The sequence below is a fragment of the Aristolochia californica genome, unplaced genomic scaffold (genome assembly GCF_029961685.1).
Source record: "Aristolochia californica isolate CCGP_79_NKW_82.1479 unplaced genomic scaffold, dmAriCali1.0.hap1 SCAF_12, whole genome shotgun sequence".
In the NCBI taxonomy this organism is placed as follows: domain Eukaryota; kingdom Viridiplantae; phylum Streptophyta; class Magnoliopsida; order Piperales; family Aristolochiaceae; genus Aristolochia; species Aristolochia californica.
The window spans coordinates 20,857,813-20,878,799 of NW_027181793.1; the positions used below are offsets into that span (position 1 = coordinate 20,857,813).

Sequence of the window (20,987 nt, forward strand, 5' to 3'; positions counted from 1 at the left end):
TTATACAATTGTCAAGATTACCATGATTATTACCAACAATAGTGTTGTTATTGTTTTAGAAGCAATAGCAACTTCCCTAGTTATCATACCAATTTATTTGAAAAATGTATTTGTGCCTTTAAAAATTGGATCGGGTGGAGGGGCTCATATATGCTTACTGTTGGAGCATAATGAACATCTGTTTAGAAGAGTTTATAGGATGCGTCCGTATTTTTTCACCGACATCTATAATTTGCTAAGAAGTAGGAGGCTTCTCGTGGACACCAAGAGCATTAAAGTTGAAGAACAAGTTGTTACATCCATGGTTTCCATAGGTCAAAGCCAAAGACATCCAATGTCGATGGAACGTTTCAAATGCTTAGTTTTGAATATTAATACATATTTCAATAGAGTACTAAAGGCGATACTCAAATTGCAAATGGTTACATATGTCCTACTTTAGCTAAAAATGTTCATCTAACAATAGTGGATAATAATAAGTATTATCCCTATTTCAAGGTAAACAAATATTGTAACTATTATTTATGTATTTGTTCATTTAAAAGAATAATCATATTAACTTTCAAAGAGCAAATTTTAGGATTGCATTGGAGCAATTGATGGGACTTATATAAAGGCCCATGTTGTTGGTAAGGACACTGCTAGATCATTCATCATTGAGGAACATAATTGAGAGGACTTTTGGTATGTGGAAGTAACAATTTACAATTTTGGATCGAATACTTCCATACTCATACAAGACTCAAGTGAAAATTGTCATTACATGTTTTCACAATTTTATACAAATGTCAGATTGCAATGATAAAGGAATTGAAGGAGAGGAACCGATATAAGTTATTTGCGATGATGTAGAACTTGGGCCAAGTCAAGAAGAAGATGAAGATGATTTATTAGAATCAATTAACCAATCTACAATCTCAACACAAGGAGAAGAAGGAGAAATGAAAAAACTGAATTAGTTACCCATTTTCATAACATTATAGTACTCAAATGTGAGAAAATATGTAGAGTATAATAGTTGGTTTAACATGGCCAATTTGTTTTTAGATAAAAAAAAGTTTGTAAATTTTATACATGAAATTTTATTTTACTAAAAATTATCGAATAAGTATGGTAATGTATGTGATTGATTATTAATTTCCATTTATTTCCCAGAAAAGGTGCTAACGGGTCCATTTAATTTTTCTTGAATTTTTTAAAAAAATTTCATGTAATTTCCTAGTAAGGCACTAATAGGATTTTATCTAAAGGCTTCTTGGAAATGTATATCTTAGAAAAAATATTTTAAGTTTTTTTAGAAACTTTTCAATCAGGGACATTAACGGGACCTCAAGATAGCTAGTTTAGAAGATCGAGAGCAAAAAAAGAAAATAAGGAAGCTATTTTTCCATATTTTATATATGAAAAATAAAGAGAAAATAAATAAAAGAAAAAACCCATTTATAATGGCCTATTAAATCTGAATCAATTGAGTTTAATCACTAATTAACCTAAATGATATGATAATGATATCATTTTTACATTAAAAAGTAAAAAAAAAAAAAGCAAAGCTTTCTTCAATTACCAACCAATGACCAAAGTGAGGGGAGTGAGTAGATTGACTGGGTCAGATTAGGATACTTTACCGGTTTAGGGTTCAGGGTCCAGGGTTCAAGGTGAAAATTTCCACACATATGGCCCGTGACAAGGACCGGGTCCGGTTGAATTCGATGCACCCTAGCCGGTTCGGATTTATAATACAGCATTTTGTCTGAAAAAATGAGGAATTAACTAAAAAGAAACGATTCGGGCTCTCTTCCCAATGAACGAACAACTCTGCGCCTAGTCGAGAAGCTAAGACTCCCTGGACGAAGCGCCTCACTCGGTTCTGATCTTCTCTCTTTCTCCTTACTTTCACTGGCTACGGGTATCAACATCTGTAACCTTTTCATCTTCGAAATTTTGGTAGAGACCTCTTGTTTTGTTTCAGAGCGAATTGTTGTGGACATACTAATACGATAACAGAAAATGAGGGGTGTGAGAGGTCTTTTGCTGGACGAGTCGTTCCTCGTCACAGAGGATGGAAGCGGGAATGCTCGTTTTATACCAGGAGCTGAGGCTTTGCTACGCAGGCTCCAGTACTCAAAATTATTTGTGGTAATGGAGTTTCTCTTTCAATTGATGATGGTGCATGTACTTCATTTCTCTTCTGGTAACTGAATCTTCTTAGTAGAGTCATTGTTTTCCTCAATTTATTTTTGAGTTCTCTTTGGTAAAAACTTCCAAAACAGCACTCGTTAAGTGTTGCTTGCAATGCACTCCTGGCAGAACTTTGTATCTGTTATATGAAAGTATGCATGCATTTCATATGACTTTTTTGATATTTGAAGCTTTCTAATGTAGAAGCCTCTTGGCTTGAAAGAGATTCCTGCCTTCTGTTTTTGGAAGAGGGGGAGTAAAAATCCTTATTTAATAAGTATTTATCCCACTTATGACGTTAATGGCAAGTGCATGCCCTTATGCTGTATATATTTGTTTATTTTTTTGGGCTTTCTGCCTTTTTCTTTGCTTGGTACAATTATTAATCATTCAAAAAGAAAAAAAAAGGAAAGTGCATGCCATCTCCTTGCAAATTTATCAAAAAAATTAAGTCCGAAATCAAAATTCTGGTCTTGACATTGTCATCTAAAATGTTGGACAGTTCATTCTTCTTGATGGGAGAGTTCGATGAGGACATGCTCCTTGTGATGGACTAAAAAAAGGCTCTTTATTCTCATGTTCCAGTTTCTTCCTAGTCTATCCCTGATCTTGACTCGCACTTTGATGAGGACAAAGTACACAAACATGTGCAGGGGATTTCCTCTATCAATTTGCCGACTCACATGTCTCATGCATGTGGAATTTCGAACTACAATTCAATACTATGGAACATATTTTTTTCTGAATGTTGATTACAAACACTCATCACACCTGTTTTCCTGGTGGGACTTTAACCCAAGACCTCACACTAACCAACCCATTAGTGACATGGTGATCGTTTTGAAGCACAAGTGCAGAAATAATTTGGATTTAATAGATAAACATATTGGATGATGCTATTTTACATTTAGTGGGTAATATATAAACTCTAGTTCATTATTTTGATTTAATACATAAGCATATTGGATGAAGCTATTTACATTTAATGGTTAATATGTAGCACTATATATAGTCATGTGTTGTCACTTTTGAACAGTCAAAGGTATCTTGTGCCATTTTGGCTGTTAATTCTTGTGCCTTGTATGTCTGATTACATAGAAATTTATACACTTGGGTGTCTCTATCGAAGCTTTTATGAGGTCGTCCATATAATATTATGAATTAATATGTAAGAGCACGCAGTTAAAAAAAAACATGTTGTATCCTGTTGTCATCTTGTAAATTTGTCCAAATGTCTAGTCCCAGATTTTTTTTTTGTCCTGTCATCTGAACATTGGTAGAATTTTAAATCAATGTCTGACTGATAGATTGTACTTCTCCTGCAGGCTATTTCATATGTGGAGAGTGTTTCATCTTCAAGGGTACAGGCTTTTCCAAACCCTTCTCTCTTTTTTTAATGTATTTATCAGCTGGCCCTTATATGAGAGAAATTTCACAAATGTGGTTCTTATTGCTCTAGTTTTAGTGTAATTAATTTTTTAAAGTATTTTAATAGCCTTGAAATGTCATATAAAAGCTCGGTGCTCATGGGTTTCAAATGAAATCTTCACATGCCCCTGTAATGTCATAGAAAACACCTATATATACCCCCTTTTCATTTTTGTTTACTAGCTCTAACCATTGCATGAGAAGCGGCAAAAAATACCCCCAGAAAAGTGGTATTATGGCTCTTCCGTGAAATAGGTTATGAGTCACTTATTCAATGTGTATGTGTATTTATATAGTAATATTATATCTTTTTTTTTTTTGAATGAAGAAGTATAAGCTATTAAAAAGGAGGAAAAAGATTACAATACCTTGCTAAACAGGGCCTTCCTCCACAACAAGGCGTTGGAGTGAAACACGTAATTTAGCTTGAGCATCAGCTAAATGATTAGCTGACCTAGGAATGTACTTCCAATTACAATTTAGAGAAGAGGTTAAATTACATATATCATAAAACATGTCCCAATGTCGCCATGGTGGAAAATCTGTCTTTGCACACCAATTGATGACCATCTTATTATAAAGTAATATTATATCTCTTAATAATGATATGTAGAATAGCATCTAGCATTTTAGTATACCATTATTAAGTGGGTCTTACAACAATTTTGCTGGCCTGAATGGAATGAGTGACTCATAGACCTACATCACAAAGATTTATAATTGAAGGTAGTTTTGCTTTTGTTGATGTAGTTAGATTAACTGATAGATTTTAACAACAGGAGCATCTACACTAAGTTGATATTTGAGGGAAGGAGATTTCAATCCTTGAAAAGCTTGAGAGATGGCTCTCCTCTTGGAATGGCAGTCCTCTTTCCAATGCAGGAAAAGTCACTCTTGTGTTGTCCTCCCTTGCTGGCCTCCTTTCCTACCTCCTCTCCTACATTTGTCTCTAATATTGAAGCTCTTGAAAAAGAGATTTTTATGGAGAGGTACTATTGAGGGCCCCAAATATCACCTCATCTAATGGACGCATACGTCTCCCTAAGAAATTGGGGATGCTGGGATTAAGACTATTAGAGTTTATGAGTGAAGCTTTTCTCATGAAGTGGCTTTGGAGATTTGGACTCACAGAAATGCCATTTTGAGAGGATTCTCATTACTGAGTTTAATTTAAATGGTCAAATTTGGTGGGATCTTTGAGATTAAAAGTTATCAGTTATCTCTTTGGATCTGTTATCAAGCTTTTCCTCAATTCCATATCCAAAGCCCATTTGCAGCTTGGTGATGGCTCTTCAATAAGTTTTTGGGGGATTGCCGGCTCATTGCCATCCATTGTGTTGTCCCCCCCCCTGTTACTCAAACAAATCCTGGAATTTCGAGGATCATGGAGTAGCTGAGGTCAGCTCCCTTTTCAGGCTGTAATAGTTTTTATTTCAGTCAGAAAACTCTCATGAAAAGCTGAGCTGGCAAGCTTCAGATTCTGGGTCCTTTACAATTACGTCATACTACAATCTCATGTTCTTGTGCTCCTCACAAATGGGTCTAGCCTGGAAACTGTAAGCCCCTCCCCCCTAGTGCTGTCTTTTTCTGGAGCACTATTCATGCTAGGATATTAACCTGCAATATGAAGGTGCCCAATTGGCATCACTGTTTGTATCCTTTGCAATCCAATGTATGAGCTGATTGACCACATAATGATTCACTGTAGTTTCTTGTGGACAAGCTGGTGTTTTTCATGGAGAAGTTTGGGCTGCACCTTTGTCATCCTTAGTCTTTTGACAATTCTGTTGAGCAAAACCATTCTGTTGTCCCTCCAAAGAGTTGGTTGCATCTCCTATGGCAGCTTATCTGGCATATATTTCTTGGTGTTTGTGGCTTGAATGCCATCAACACTCAGAAAGACCAGCAGCTTTGATGGTGTAACGTTGAAGATTGTCATTAAGTCATCTCATAGTTTTCCATCCTCGACTCAGAAACTGACCTGGGTTCTTCAAAACCAGTGTCAAGTTGCTCGAGTCCGGTTGGGTCACCCCACGTCCAGAGCTGGACTTGGGGTGAATTGGGGGTTTTGGCCCAAAATAAAAGGATCGAGTCCAATCCCTCGACCTGACCTGTCCCCTTTAAATATTAAGTCGACCTGGTGAGACAACCTATGGGTTATCTGTGGAATCAGTCTTCTTTAAGTTTCAGAACCTGTCCAGGGATTCCATCTGTAGCAGCTGGCAGGCAGTGCTGAAGCTCTCAGTCCACCAAACATCGCCACTATCCAATGGTGTCCTCTTGCCATTAAATTAAAGTTTGATGGATGTTCCTTAGGAAATCCTGGACTAGAGGGCTTTGGTGGTATATCTCTTGATTACAATGATGTTGTCATGCTGTCTTTTACTGGGTCTCTTGGTACTATGGACTCTACCTTAGTGGAATTACATGGACTCTTTCATAGTCTAAAATTTTTTAATGGTCATTTCTCCGTGCCCTTTGAAGTAAAGCTGATTCCAAATCGCTAATTAGCTGGTGCTCCAAAGGTAAGGAGCCCCCTTGGAGGCATTGGAATGTGTTCTCAGGATATAGGGACTTTCTTGTCAAGCTCCCAAGCGTACTCGCATTCACCAATCGGCAAATCAAAATCGCTAATTAGTTGGTGCTCCAAAGGTGAGGAGCCCTCTTGGAGGCATTGTAATGTTTTCTCAGGATTTAGAGGCCTTCTAGTCAAGCTCCCAACTGTACTCACATTCACCACTCGATTTGCTGCTGATTCTTTTGTTGAAAAGGGGGTTTCTTCCAACTGCTTGTTGTCAGAGAGCTTCGTTCATGTAATCTTTATTTTAATTTGTTGTATCTCTTGCTTTTGTTTTTTCCCACTTTTTTTTTTTTGAAATAAACGGTTTATGAGCATTCGTTTGATGTTTCTGAGTTATTTAGGTCAGTAACTTTTAAATGATTATAACAGCACCGATAGTTGCACAAACTTATAATTGGAACCCAGTTTCGTTTATAGTATACTAGAGTAAATATAAATGGAATAGTATTTTTTTTATTAATGGAAATGGAATAGCATTTAGAACATTGTGTTGAAAAGAAAGATTACCATGTTTGCTAGTGCAATACAAAACTCCTCTTTTTAAAAGCCTTTTGTCTTGAATTGTTGAAAGTTGGATGAGTAAGTGATTGTAGATATCTATTGTTGGTCATTAATTTTATTGTCAATCCCAAATGATTCTCTCAAAATGATTTAAAAACGTTTTATCTCTCAAAATGATTTAAAAACGTCCTGTTCTATTGGATCCAATCCGAACCTTTGCTTGTGCCAACTTTTGTAATACATACTGGACTCTTTTGTTTTTATTATTGACTGACGTTCCTGTCTGTCTACTGTAGGTTGTATTTGTCAAAAATATGGCAACACAGTACTCATTTGATTTGATTATGTTCAACATATCTGGTCTGGAGGAAGCTCTCAATAAAATTTTGCTATCTTGGGGCGGTGCTGAGGGGAGATATTTTTATTTAACTTTCAGAAAAGATGAAGTTATCTGTCTCAAACTAAGGAATCCAACATGGACAATTATTCTTAGAGGTACAATTTCTTGTCATATTTGTCAGCATCTTCTTTAGGTGTCATAGAAAGTTCTTTTCTGTGGATTATGAAATAGATGTATTATGTTTCTTTCTTCTTGTCTCTCTAGCTTCTGAAGATGGTGTGGAAGACAAGACGCAACAGCTTGTTATTAGCAAGGTGGAAGAGCTACCTCTTATGCTCAGTCGATTTAATAAATTGGTAAGGCATTAAGCACTTTGATTTTTGTTTTATTGGTATAGTTTTCCTCTTGATTTTTTGCTTCAGGTGATTAATTCTACTATCAGATTTGAGAGCCTCATTTAGTTTAATGAATGCTAGTATGTGCAAAGCAAATAACCCGTTTTTATGCCTTCTTGCATGAACTGCCATTGTCAAGAAAAACTCAGGGGTAGTTTTAGCTACATGACTGCTACAGTTGTTAGAGAAGTTCCGTTGTTCTGGTCAAGTGACACTTGACCCACACATAAGCCACACATACTACTGCAAATATTATACTGATACATCATAATTTTCTTTGATTTCAGCTACTTAATGACCAATCAGTTCTGACAGTAGGTTATGTTATGAAGCCTTCTCGGGAACAAGATTTCTTGAAGGTGAACTTTCCTTTAATGGTCTTTGCTGCCTGTTGAACTGTAAATGTCCATATCACTTCTCTCGATATTTTGTTGGTTTTGGCAGAGAGGTGCCTTTCCCATGTGTCCTACTCATAATGGACTCATGTTCATTCCTCTCTCATTTGATGTTCCTTTGGTATCCCAAATAAAAGAAGTTGATGTTGTGCTCCACAAAGCAACGGATGAGATTATCAAGATTGATCCTCACAAGTTTTTTAATTGTTCACAAGGAATTACCTTTTCAAAGGGTATGCAAGAATTGCGAAGGTGATGATTTCTGTGTGTTTTACTCTTTCCAGACTAAGCATTATTTGGGTAATTGAGAGAAGTGTTCCATTCTAATGTTTATTTGTTGTTGTGTAGGTGTATTGAGGGTCACCCGACTTCTTGTATGATTGATCCGATTGATAACATTTACCTTTTGTTGGATCGGTTAAGGATCCAGCAGATTCTACTTGGATTGGAAAATATCAACATGGAAAACCATTGCAGAATTCGGGCCCCTCATTTTCTTAAGGTCTTTTAGTTAAAAAGGTTATCCATTTCTTGATTACTCTTATAAAAAATCAAGTGCTTCAACTTTGACTTACAATACTATGTCCACATCATGTCGAGAGAAATGAATTTTCTGGAATATGTGCCCAAGACACATTAATGCACATGGAAAGTTGGATGAAACCTACATTGCCTAGAAAAAAATGAATAACCTTGTCTGTGGCAAAAATAAGATTGAGCGGAAGGGGTTGAAGTTGTAGTTTCTCTAAAGAATTTTTAAGAGTGATGAGTGGCATGATGTCATCCTCTATCTCAACCATGGTTTTGAAATAAAAGGTCAAGTGTGCCCAATCTTTCTATTGCTATTTCCATATACACATGCTAATACAATAAAAGCTCGTTTTCTAGAGAAAGTACATCACCCTAGAATGAATTTATGGATCTACTTTCTCTATGTACCTCCAACACACCATCCCCAGCAAAGTTCTTGATGTCTTGGGAGCAGTGTGTCTGATCCAAGTCCATATACATATCGCAATAGATCTATTTAGCACTTTACTTTTATTTATGCAGTTTATTTCATGTGGTTTATTCTTTGGTGCAGGTCGACACATTTGACGAGCCTGATCTAGCAGAAAGACTTGCTGAAGCTGAACTGGTCTTTCCATATATTGTAAAACCACAAGTTGCTTGTGGTGTGGCGTATGCCCATGACATGGTATGTGCCTATATGCATGATTTTTGTATGCTTTCCTAGTCTAGTCACTGTTTTGAAAGCCAATTAGGGTTTGAAGAGGAGTGATTGAACCACTCTGTCTATTGGTTATATGCAATGTTATCATACCTGGCCCAGTCATCTACTGGGTCAAGTGGCCTGGTCTGGGTCAATTGGCTCAATTGCACAAAATTGGTGGTTGCACCGAGTATGATTGCAGTATGATTGGTTTTTAGATTTATACACCGGAAGATGGCACCTGGTCCAGTTGAACTTGGTTCAACTGGTTGATGCAGTCAGGGTCTGATAACATGCATTGTATGATATAAGTCAGAAGAAAAAACTTTCTAATGTCATTTTCCTCTGATCATGTAAGAGTTGAATGACCAATGTTAATTTTGGTTGCTCTGCGAGTCACTAATTGAACGAAGTACTCCAGCTTGGTTTCTAGCCCTTTCACCTAAAATCTGTCTTAACTTTCTAAGACATGGCCATGTGTCAAGGTCTGTTTCAACTAACCAAACAAGTGCAGCATCTAGTTCCCAAAAAGAATTTGATGAAGGTAGATTTAATATGAAATACCATGTAACTGTACTGAGTTGTATCCTTTGTTGAGACTTCTGGTCATCTATTCTTTGCAGGCAATAGTCTTTCAGATTGATGATTTTAAGGACCTGAAAGTTCCTCTTCCAGCAATAGTTCAGGTGCTGACATTTCTTTAGTTTAGAATCTTGTCGAAGGAAAAGGAAGATATTACTTAATAGCTATGTCAAAGTTTTGGGAGGTGTCCTCATACTTGGTCTTCGAACTCACATCTGAGGACTTAAAAGTTTCTTGGAATTGCAGGAGTATGTTGATCATGGATCCTTTATATATAAGTTCTATATTCTGGGGGAGAAAGTTTTCTATGCCATCAGACAATCTACTCCTAATGCCAACATGTTGTTGTTATCCTCGAGGGAAAATGGATCCAAGCCAATCATCTTTGACAGGTAGACTATGAAGTTTATTTTCTTTGTCAGAGTGGTTAGACTTAAAAATCACCTTCCAAAGTTTATTTTGCATTTCACTCTTTAAGACATCTGAATGTCGGTACACCTTGCATGCTCCACTATACAGCTTGAAATCTTTGCCTAAAGCTCAGGATCATTGGAATTCGAGATGTGGGATCTCTTCAGATGCCAACAGTCAAGTACTTGATGTGGATTTAGTTACAAAAGCAGCGCATTGGCTTAGGAGGACACTTAATCTCACCATTCTTGGATTTGATGTTGTGGTAAGATGGTGTATACGATTTCCATATTGAGTTGCTCTCCTTATGAATGGTGATACCTGCTGTGGACTGTCACTATTCAATTCAAAATCCATAATGCCAGATGTTTGTTTCTCTCAGTCCCTGTGACCTTGTAACCTCCATTTTCTGTATTTATTTCTGGTCTACTTATTCTGGCCCTTGGAAGTTGGTTGCAATTTTAACATGAGGAATGCAAGAAACTTTATCATGCAATGTCCCCATTGAGAGCTTTCCTATGGTGCCTCGAGGATAGATGGATGCCCTAAGCTTGAATTAGAAACCTATCTGATCAGTAGCAGGGAAATTGCTTGATATTTATATGCATGTATGCAAGATGGTCGACCAAGATACCCTTCTAGGGATTGACAAGTCATACAAAATGAGTATTGATGGTGATTTTTTTTTTTTTTTTTTTTCAGATTCAAGAAGGCACAGGAGATCACGTTGTTGTCGATGTAAATTATCTTCCATCTTTTAAGGAAATACCAGACGAGGTTGCAGTGCCTGCCTTCTGGGATGCACTCAAATCTGCCTATGAGACCGCCAAGTCCAAGTGAGAGCCAGTGATAACTGACAGAATTCTCGCCAACAGCTTGATTTTCTAGCAAAACCTTTCAAAGATAAATCTATGGTGTTAGCAAAACAGTTATTTTATTTACTATCACATATAAGCAGTGGAGCCCTGCAGCAAAATGATAATTTATTCTCATTCTATCACTATCCACTGTATATTGCCCATACTATTATTTTACTGTTTGTCCTGTCTCCTTGATCTATATAGCCTTGCATTGGATTCTTTAGCTGCCATTTCCTGCACAATTTCATGCTAGCATCAACTCTCCCGACCTTCTGACATAAATCTGGTATGAGATTCAATGACTCGGGTGAAGTTAATGTTGTTCAGATTACAGTAGGCTCTTAAAAAATGTTGAGCAGCAGAATAAAAAACATAATTTAATCCCATGTTTCACTGGATTTTTTAAACATCGTTTCTAATCCAGAGCAAGATCTGCTGAAACTTTATCTGTCTTGTGATCTGGATCGGTATGGGCATTAATGACTCGACTCTCAATCATCAAAAACTTTAACAAGGTGTACTGCCCCATACGGAGATAGGAATGGACAAGGACGATCAGTTGTTTGCAGGCGAGCGGATAGGAATTCGGCATAAGAAGCCAAATCATGTAAAGAAGATAAAGAGAGAAGGGAGAGAGTAAAAGTAGTAGTTAGCCATGGCTTCCGGTCAGTCAAGGCAAGCAGCAGCCATAGTAGACAACGATGACTACCAGCACCACCAGCCCCTCAGCCCCAACTCACTCGCCTATACCTCCTCAGCTCTGTCAGTCAGTATTCTCTGCATGTTCGAGTCTGAGGTTCCATTCGACGACGACACTTCCACTTACCTCCATCTTGGAGATCTGTGCCTGAACTCTCATCCTCGTTTCTCCTCTGTAATTATCAACGACAGGAGTGGCACCGCAAGGTGGAAGAAGATCACAGTGAACCTGGAAGACCACGTCAAGGTACCGCGTTTCCCCGGCGGCATGTCGCCGGACGAGTACAGCAACTACTTCCAGGAATACCTGAGCAAGATCTGCAATGCCCCGTTCCGAGAGGGAATCCCGATGTGGGAGATTCACATATGTAACTATCCAACAAGGGATGCAGCAGGATCCATAGTGATTAGGTTGCACCACGCGCTCGGAGATGGTTTTACGTTAATGGGTGCTTTGATGTCGTTTGTTAAGAGGGCTGACGATCCCTCTCTTCCCCTCACTTTTCCTTCGTCGTCTAAGCAGAGATATGATAAGAAAACTGTGTTTTCGAGACTGTCTGAGAGTGCACAGAGGTTCTGGGACACGGCCTCGGATGTGGTGTGGAGTGCGGTGGAGAGTAGAAGAGGAGCTGATGATGGGTCTGCGATACGATCTGGAAATGTGGAGATAGTGTCTGTGCCAATTTGTTCGACCAGACTTGTGCTGCCATTGGATCAAGTTCATGAAGTTAAGTCCAAGATTGATGCTGTAAGTATGTCTCTTTATGTAAGTGTTATATATCAAATTATCATCAAATTGAGTACTAATATTAGATTATTTTTTTTTTCTCTCTACAGACGATTAATGATGTTGTATTGGGAATGATCTTCTACGGTATACATTTATACAATCACAAAATGAATCAAACCTCATCAAGAAAGCGTATGACAGCCTTGGTTACAGTGAATACAAGGAAATTTGGTGGATATCAGCCTGTGAAGGATATGTTAGAAGCCAACTCTTCTGCAAATAGTTCTACTACTATAGATATATTGATCCCATCATGCGACGATGTTGAGAAGGTAGATCCTTTAATCTTCATACTTGAAGCACAGAAAGCTATTAAAAGGAAAAGGAACTCAATGATGACTGTCATCAAGTTGAGTTTGTTCCAGATGTTATGTAAGATCAAAGGCGCAGAGGTAAATCTCTCTCTTTTAACCTTTTTATTAAGAAGGAATTTATACCAACTTCATGCAACTTAGCTTCTATTATTTACTTGATTTTGCATTTTTAAAAGCTATTGTTTGATTATAAACTATCTGACCATGTCTTTGATTCTTGGTTTGAGTAATATATAACTACTGAAATACCCTCAAGCATAGGTACTATATTGACTAGTCATAACATGATCTGGTCTTACCATACAACTCAACCAGGTCCAACCAGGTCCATTACTATGTTAGAGGGAAAAGCACCAACATGCTCAACCTACAAATTAACTCATGCAAGGCTTGTTAGCATTTCTGCAAGGTGAACTTACTCAAAATACTTTTTCACCTATTTATGCCTGTTTTTGTCTGATTCCATGAAGTTCCTCCCTCCGATTGTGATCATTGGGATGTGGGTGTTATATTGACATTGTGTCCTGGAGCTAAGTGCTCGAAATTTCGTCAAAGTTAGTGAAGGAGAAAATGTAAAGCAACCCACTAAGAAGTTTTTATGTTAAATGGTTGCTAATGGGTTTAGGGATGTCAATTATACCCAATTACTCTTTTGTTTTTGGCTACTAAAAAATGGATATGGAACAACATATGTTTTTGGCCACTTATTTCTAGTCTTTGGAAGTTTAAATCCTTGATTAACAAACTATTTATTTTGGTTCAACCAATTCTTTCTTTAGATACAAGATGTCAAACTTGCACTAATAAAATCTTACTTTTCTTGAATTGCAGGTAGTTGGACAACAATATTATCATATAGTGAATAACTCTAGCATGATAATCTCAAATTTGATCGGTCCAAAGGAGAAAATGAAAGTTTCAAAGTATCTGCTCAAGAACTTCTACTTCTTTCTTACAGGATGCCCCATAGTATGTTTAATACGAAATCTCATTTTTCACCTAAACCTATCTATCTCTTCTTTTGATTTACTACCATGATAAAGAACTCTTTTTTTTGTCGGAGAAAAGTGGGTTAAAAAAATAATCCATGCATGTCCCAAAAATCGTCATCTACATAAAACTCACATTAGTTTCATGGTTATGCATTACAATTTATAATTGTCTTTTTTCATGAAATGTTCTGAGTACTTAGGGTGTGTTTTTGCTAATAGAAAACCATAAAAAGAAGATCAAAACATAGATGTTTCTTTAGTTTGACCGATTTGGGGAAGAAAAGATTTTCAACCCAATTTAGTTTGTGTCGCAAAATGATAAAGGAGATAGAGAAATAAGTTTCTTATTACTCCAATAGTCAATGATGGGAAAAATAAACGAAAGAGGCATGAAGGCAAGAATATCAGTCAAAGGAAATTTTGTCCAATAGGAAACCTTTCTTGTGGGAACAATGATCAAAAGAAAATTGATTTTTCCATACTTTTGTTCTCCTAATATGGCATGAACAAATCGCTTATGATAGCCATTTTATGTTGTAATATAGTTACTAGCTACATTAAATTCTCAATTTGAATTTAATTTATATATTGCATTATTTATTCTTATTATCTTCTATGTTTATTTAACCTATGAGATTTTAAACCTACACAGACCAAGAAATCATACCAATCTTTTAAGATTATCATTTATGTTGTATAATACTAGTTAAGTAAAATTCACTATATGAATTTATTTTTTTTGTTTTGCATTAATTCTTATTAACTTCTATGTTTGTTTAGTCCAAGAAATCATGTCAATCCCTAGTGATTGTCATTTTATGTTGTATTGTAGTTCATTAGTTATAACTATATCGATTTTTTTATTTATTACTCTTATTAATTTGTATCTTTAAACCTTCATTCACCTAGAAATATAGAGTACTTATAATACCACATATTAATATTTTTATAGTTTCTCATGCAATTCATGCCTCTATTTACATTACTCATGACAGGGTATCGTCGCAAATGTTATGAGTTATTGTGGACACTTAACGTTGGTCGTGACAATAGAGAAAGATTTTATAGCTCCGGAAATGCTCATCAATTATATAAATGAAGCTTTCGAAAGGATTTATGCCAAGGTTATGGGATAGAAAGGATGTAAACCGATGGAAAGGTCATGGCAAGTTCATCATTCCACATGGTACAATGTTGTAGCATTAGAAAACAAACAAAATTTATTGATAATGAAGAGGTTTTTGTAAGGACTATAGGTACTTATTTATAAATTTCTTCTTTTATTTTCACTTTTGGTGTAGTGTTACTTGGTGATTAATGTTTTTTTTCATGGTAATCTGAAAATTTTTAGTAGGTTGATTTTTGCAACTTCTAGTGATAAAAGAAATTATGGGTCATATTTTTGTTAATATAAAATTATCCAAATTAGTTTTTTAAAGAAAACGAGTAAAAGTAGAGCGTATTCAAATTAAATTAAAGTGTTCAACACTATTTTTGGAAATTCAAATTTACTACCAAATAAATTGATTTAATGATTTTTAATGTCAAAGAATCAAAACAATCAGTCCAACACATTTTCACTTTTTATAGTGGTCCTGAGAATTTTTTTGTATTCAATCAATTAATATTTTTGAGTGAAGTGTACAAAAAACTAGGTTTGGATCAAATAATTGTTATAAATCAACTTGTGTTGTTTTGAAGATACACTTATTGTACTAGTTTAAATAATAGTTGTTTGTTGGAGTATAACTTGTTGTAAGAAATCTAAGTCCAATTATATTATATCGTAACAAGGGATGGGCACATGTCGGGTTCAAGCCGAGTTATGTTGTTGCAAACCTGACTCTGCCTCACGAACTCAACCTGGAAATCCATCCCTGCCTTGCAAACTCAACCTGGAACCCGTTTGTGCCCCTCTATCTTCTTGCATTTCTCCCTTGTTCCAATTTTTTAACTTCATCGAAATAATGATGCCACAATGACTTCATACCAATTCAAACATGGTTGAATTAGATTCAGTCGAACTCAATCACCTAACTTGGTTGATTTTTGTAATAGTAGTTCCAACTTCAAGTGTCTAACATTTTGGTAACATAGTAGGACAAGAAACTGTCTCAAATTTAACTTACAAGCCATCTCTCACCAAAGGTAAGAAAAGAAACGCAACTAGCACAAGGTTGTTGCAAGGGCACTAGAAAATGGAAATTATTTTTATGAAAATTATTTTTAAAATATTTTATTAATTTTTTTTGGGAATTGGTCTAATGCCCCATACTACCTCCTAGTTGGAGGTCATGTTTGAGATCAAACTCAGTTATTGAAGGATGCCTCATCAAGCTAGAATTTGAGTCTAAGTAGAAGTTTGAGATAAAGTTGGAGGAATCTTCTTTAGAGTTAGATTGTTTGATTGGTCATTGAACTCTATCTAGGTACATGTTGAGGAGGTTATATCAATTCTCTATAAGACTCTACCCCATCTTGTGAGAGAAGGACCTGCCATCAAGGTACAATTGTTAAAGAAGACTAGTGGACTTCAAGCATTGAGTGGAATTTTTGCAAAGAGATAAGTACCCTTACAATTTTATTTTTTTAAATCTAAAATTCTTATTAATTCTAAAAAATAAAAATTATTTTTGGAACAACAATTGGTATTAGAGCGAGGTCTATAGAAATTTCTGATTTTGTAAAGTCAAGTGGAAATTAGAAATTTTATAATAGGTATTTCATTAAAACACCTAACTTTGATTTAATAATTTGAGCTAAGCTTAAATCAACTTTTTCTCAAAATTTCTTTCATGACTGCTTACCAAATGTCACTAGTTGATTCATTGGGGGCCACCCACTAGAGGGGAAGGGCTTGCTTGTGGCTAGTTGCTGGTGAGGGAAGGTTGTGATAGCAGCTAGCCAATATTACCCAACAGACTAATCTGTTAGGTGCGGAAAGCTACCGCCTACAAGAGTGGACGGAACCACTCTAACACCCACCCCGCCCATTCTCTACCGCCTCTCACGAGATTTGAACGCGGGACGTGGCGTGCCCATCTCTGATACCATGATAGCGGCTAGCCAATACTACCCAACAGACCGATCTATTAGGTGCGGAAAACTACCGCCTACAAGAGTGGACAAAACTACTTTGACACCCACTCCGCCCATTCTTGACCGGCTCTCATTGGATTCGAACGCGGGACGTGGTGTGCCCAACTCTGATACCATGACAGTGGCTAGCCAATACTACCCAACAGACCGATCTGTTAGGTGGGGAAAACTACGGCCTACAAGAGTGGACGGAACCACTCTAACAGGCTAGTGATGGCAAGTTGCCAACTTTTTAAGAGCCAAGAGGGCTCAACCTCTCATGGTCTACTCTCTTCCAATTTTCTTTTTAGACAAGTCATGACTGGGACTTCAAAAGTAATTTTGAGGCCATTGATAGCCATCGATTGGGTGACAAGCTTAGAACTCATCGAATGATTTCGATGATAGTAAAGTAAAAAAAACATTTTTTTTGTCTCTAGTGTCAATGATTGTTCCTGCACTGGCAAGAAAAGGAAAGTTCGCCGGAGACCTCAGATCATGACTATGGCAGTTTGTTACCACAGTGTCACCCAAAATAAATTAAAGAGAATTATGGTCATTTTTATTGAACTTAAAACAAACAATTTTGGTAAAAACCATGCTTTTAGGGGCTACAAAACCCAATAGACCATTGGGTTGGAGGTTGTCTTTGGTTGCAATATTATTTGAGACTACTTATGAATGATTGCATGCATAAACATATCAGAGTGTACAAGAAAAAAAAGGGTACATAACAAAATGTAGAAAGCTATAGGGGGAAGTAAAAGGCAATAGCCAAAAGGAGCGCATTACATGATAATAGGAGGCCACACCTATAGTCCACGTTAAAAAAATTGATGATGTTAAAAGGGAGAGAAAAATCAAGAGGCATACAAAAATTTGAGTGGGCACATAAAAATTCCAAAAGAGGAGAGAAACCTCAAAGAAAAACTATCAAATATAACAAGTTAAGGGACAAACAAACATAGCATTGGACTTAGGGGAGTCAAGTGAAAAGCGTTAGATACAAAACTTAGGGGGAATTTTACCAAATTCAAATCATGTTTAGGTACTCGTTTGGGCTTGAAATTATTATATGTTTATGAACGTTTGTTATCATAAAAAGGAGAGAACGTTAGTTCAAGATCTCCATTAAGATAACTTTGATGATAGCCAATATTTAAGTTACTAATTATGTGAATTAAGTATGCCTTGCAACTCAAAAAGTTTCAAAGAAATTTCTAGCAACATATCTAGTCCACTAGCAAAACTCCAAACAACCCATACTAAAAGGGGAACAAGCAACCCATATCAGAAAACACACTAGCCAAACATCCATCCAACCAACTAGCCAAGACAAATGAAGGATAGAAAGTAGAATTGCCTGATTGGATAGCTCCAGTATGTTTGGATAGGAAAAAGAAAAATCCTTGTTAGAGTTCATTCACCCAAACATGAATGACCACCACACTAAATGTGAGAAGAAGCAAAGAAGAAAAAAGGTCATGCAAAGTAGGTCATCTAACTAGATTGCTCCCATCGGACTGGACTTGTGAGAGAAAATGTACTATATGTACCCACTCACCTAGTTGATCAATCAAGCTGAAGTAGAGAAGAAAGTGGTTTATTGAAGCCCAACCAACTGAATAACAAGAACTTCTATTCAATGATTTATATGGTTGGGCAAGCTAATGTAATTGAACACCTAGAAGAGGAGAAAAAAGAGTTGACCAATGAAGACAGTCTGACCAATCCGCAACTGTCTGCACGACACGTTCCATAAAGTTTCAAAACAAGATTGAAAGGTTCGATTAAGTCAAGATTGGTTCCCAAAATCTATAAGTGACCTATTTATGTGATTAAGAACTCACGAAGACAATTTCAACTTTTTTTTATGATTTTAGTTGATATTTTGAGTTTCAAAAATAGACAAAAGGTCCGTTTCCTATTCTAATGATTCAAATTTTGAACATTAAGAGCCTGTCCATTTAGGTTGTCTTCACCCAAAACATTATCTCTTTCGTCTTGTAAGACAAAATTGGCCACTCCTAAGTGTTCTTGCACTTTGAAAACAAATCTGGAAATTGATTTCGCCTTTTGAAAAAAAATAATCCCCATAGACTAAGTATTTTTTGAACTTATACTTTGAAATATTGTTGCTTAGCATATTTCATGCTAAAATCTTTACTCTCATACTTTGAAATCATATAATACGTTCTAGCATATTGATTTGTTGGGGCATTTAAAAGGGGTTTTGCTTAGTATTGAATATTTGACGTCTGAATTTAAAATTTTCAAGAATCAATATGCATATACATTAAAATCCTTGGTTGATCTTGGTCAAGTGTGTTTGAATATGTGAATTTTTATTTTGAAATGTTCAAAGTCACTTAGAACATCACTTGTGTGGAAGTATTGTGAAATCAATAGTTGATTTGAGCTACCTATTATGCGTTATCCCCTATTTTAAAATCAATCCAGATTATTCTTGTGCTTTAAAATTTGAAATCAAGTCGTCAAGGACTACTTAAAGTTGCTATCATGTAGAATAGGTTACTTTGGTTTGGTGTATCTAATTCAATTCACTTAAAATTGTAAAATCTACCTATTTGAGAGGCTATTATATTGGGAGAAAATTGTAAGCAAGAAACCTTTGCAAGCATAGTTACATCTAATGTAGGCAATACCTTCCTAATTACAATTTGATTGAGAAAATCTTGTATGGTCGAGGTGAAAAGCTCGATAAACCTTGTTGCTGTTATGTGACCCGTAAGTCCTTGTGTAGGCATGTTGTGTTGAAAATCCCATTGTGGATCTAGGCATGGTATGCCTAGTGAGCTCTTGCAAATCTCTATATGAGTTTAGGATTGTGTAGGCTAGTTAGTTACTGTAAAATCACTTTGTGGGTCTAGGCTATATGCCTAGTTTGTTATTGTAATCCTATGAGAGTGATTTTATGTAAGTTAGCTATTGTGGTATATTGAGTAGCGTAAGTCCCTATAAGAGTAACATTATAATTGGCCCTAGAGGCAATTTGCAGTAAACTTGACAATCCTAAAATAGTTGATTAACTTTGATGTGTGAAATACCTTGGTGGTGGATTAACAATATAAGGTAGGATTGTGAACGACTTATAAATTTTGTATGTCTATTGGGTGATTGCTTGTGTATGTATAAGCCTTTACTTTGAAATCATTTGACCACAATTGATTAATTAAGCTGTGAACTCATAAAGGTGAAATTAAAGGGGAGTTGAATTTAGCTGCAAAATTAAACTCATCATACAGCCCGCACCCCTCCCTTTAAGTTTATTCTTTGACCTAACAATGGGAAATAGAAGTAGTAAAGAGAATGAGAAAGTATGAGCCCACATGAAGGTTTATGTGGTTCAGCTTGACGATCCCTAATCCACAATGAATTAAGCCTCTATAAAGTCACAAATGTTGTCATAGCTTTGTGTAGAAGGGCATTTGTAAGGGTAATTAAGGAAATTGTGTCTAGTTTATTTTCTAGCTTATTTTCCTCTTTTACTAGCCTTTCCCAGGTGCTAAAGGCTAGAGAATTAGAATGTCTTAACTTTATCCTGTATTGAGGAGTCTACTTTCTATTTTTTGTAATGTTTTTTCTATTTTTAATAAAGACTTACACAAGGGAAGAGATAATGTCGTTTTGTTTCTCTCCCACTAGTTCAACCACTCTTGCTTTCTTGCTTGACTCACTTCGTCCTTTTTCCTTTTCTAAATTCACGGTTTCTCCTCTCTCATGACTTTCATTCTCGAGAATTTTCACAGAGTATTAGGGCAGGACATGTTCTGACATGGAGACGGAGAGAAGATGGAGATGAAGAAGGTGAAGAAGAGGAAAAGGAAAAGAAAAAAGGTAAGTTCTTATTCTTAGAAGTATGTCCTTGCTTTTGTTTTACTTCTTCCGATCAATCTCAATCTCCCTTTTATGAGTTTTAAGTATATGATTTATGCTGCAATGTCCATGGTTTTTGTCCATTTTTTTGAGTCATCTTCTCCATTAGAGTGTGTCATTTTGTGGTTCTTTATATTTGTGCAAGTGTAAGTTTGCTCAAAACTTCAAGTCCTTTGGTGTTATTTGTTCATGAAGGTTTTTTTTTTTTTTTACATTAATCTCTATACAAAATTACAAGGATAATATTAAGAAATACTTGTTGGCTTGTTCTTTTTTAAGAATGATAAAGTGGGGTTCCTATAACAAAAATACATGTTCTAGTCATAGAAAATA

General features: G+C 36.1%; 2 protein-coding genes across 3 annotated transcripts; both read left to right on the forward strand.

The window, feature by feature from the left end:
- The first annotated feature begins 1,788 nt into the window (after positions 1-1,788).
- On the forward strand, positions 1,789-11,100 carry LOC137946070 (inositol-tetrakisphosphate 1-kinase 6). Of its 2 annotated transcripts, none has more exons than XM_068792246.1 (12): positions 1,789-2,136; positions 3,504-3,539; positions 6,985-7,183; positions 7,293-7,384; positions 7,711-7,782; positions 7,868-8,070; positions 8,167-8,320; positions 8,903-9,016; positions 9,655-9,717; positions 9,860-10,005; positions 10,133-10,289; positions 10,727-11,100. In XM_068792246.1, exons 1-12 carry the CDS (start codon positions 2,008-2,010, stop codon positions 10,862-10,864), a joined length of 1,503 nt encoding a protein of 500 aa, XP_068648347.1. In that variant the 5' UTR covers positions 1,789-2,007; the 3' UTR covers positions 10,865-11,100. The 2 variants fall into 2 exon arrangements, with proteins under 2 accessions (XP_068648347.1, XP_068648348.1); XM_068792247.1 differs by lacking the exon at positions 1,789-2,136 and adding an exon at positions 2,137-2,191.
- A 439-nt stretch (positions 11,101-11,539) lies between these two features.
- On the forward strand, positions 11,540-14,815 carry LOC137946687 (wax ester synthase/diacylglycerol acyltransferase 4-like). Its single transcript, XM_068793008.1, has 4 exons — positions 11,540-12,331; positions 12,421-12,765; positions 13,519-13,656; positions 14,675-14,815. Exons 1-4 carry the CDS (start codon positions 11,540-11,542, stop codon positions 14,813-14,815), a joined length of 1,416 nt encoding a protein of 471 aa, XP_068649109.1.
- Positions 14,816-20,987: the final 6,172 nt, after the last annotated feature.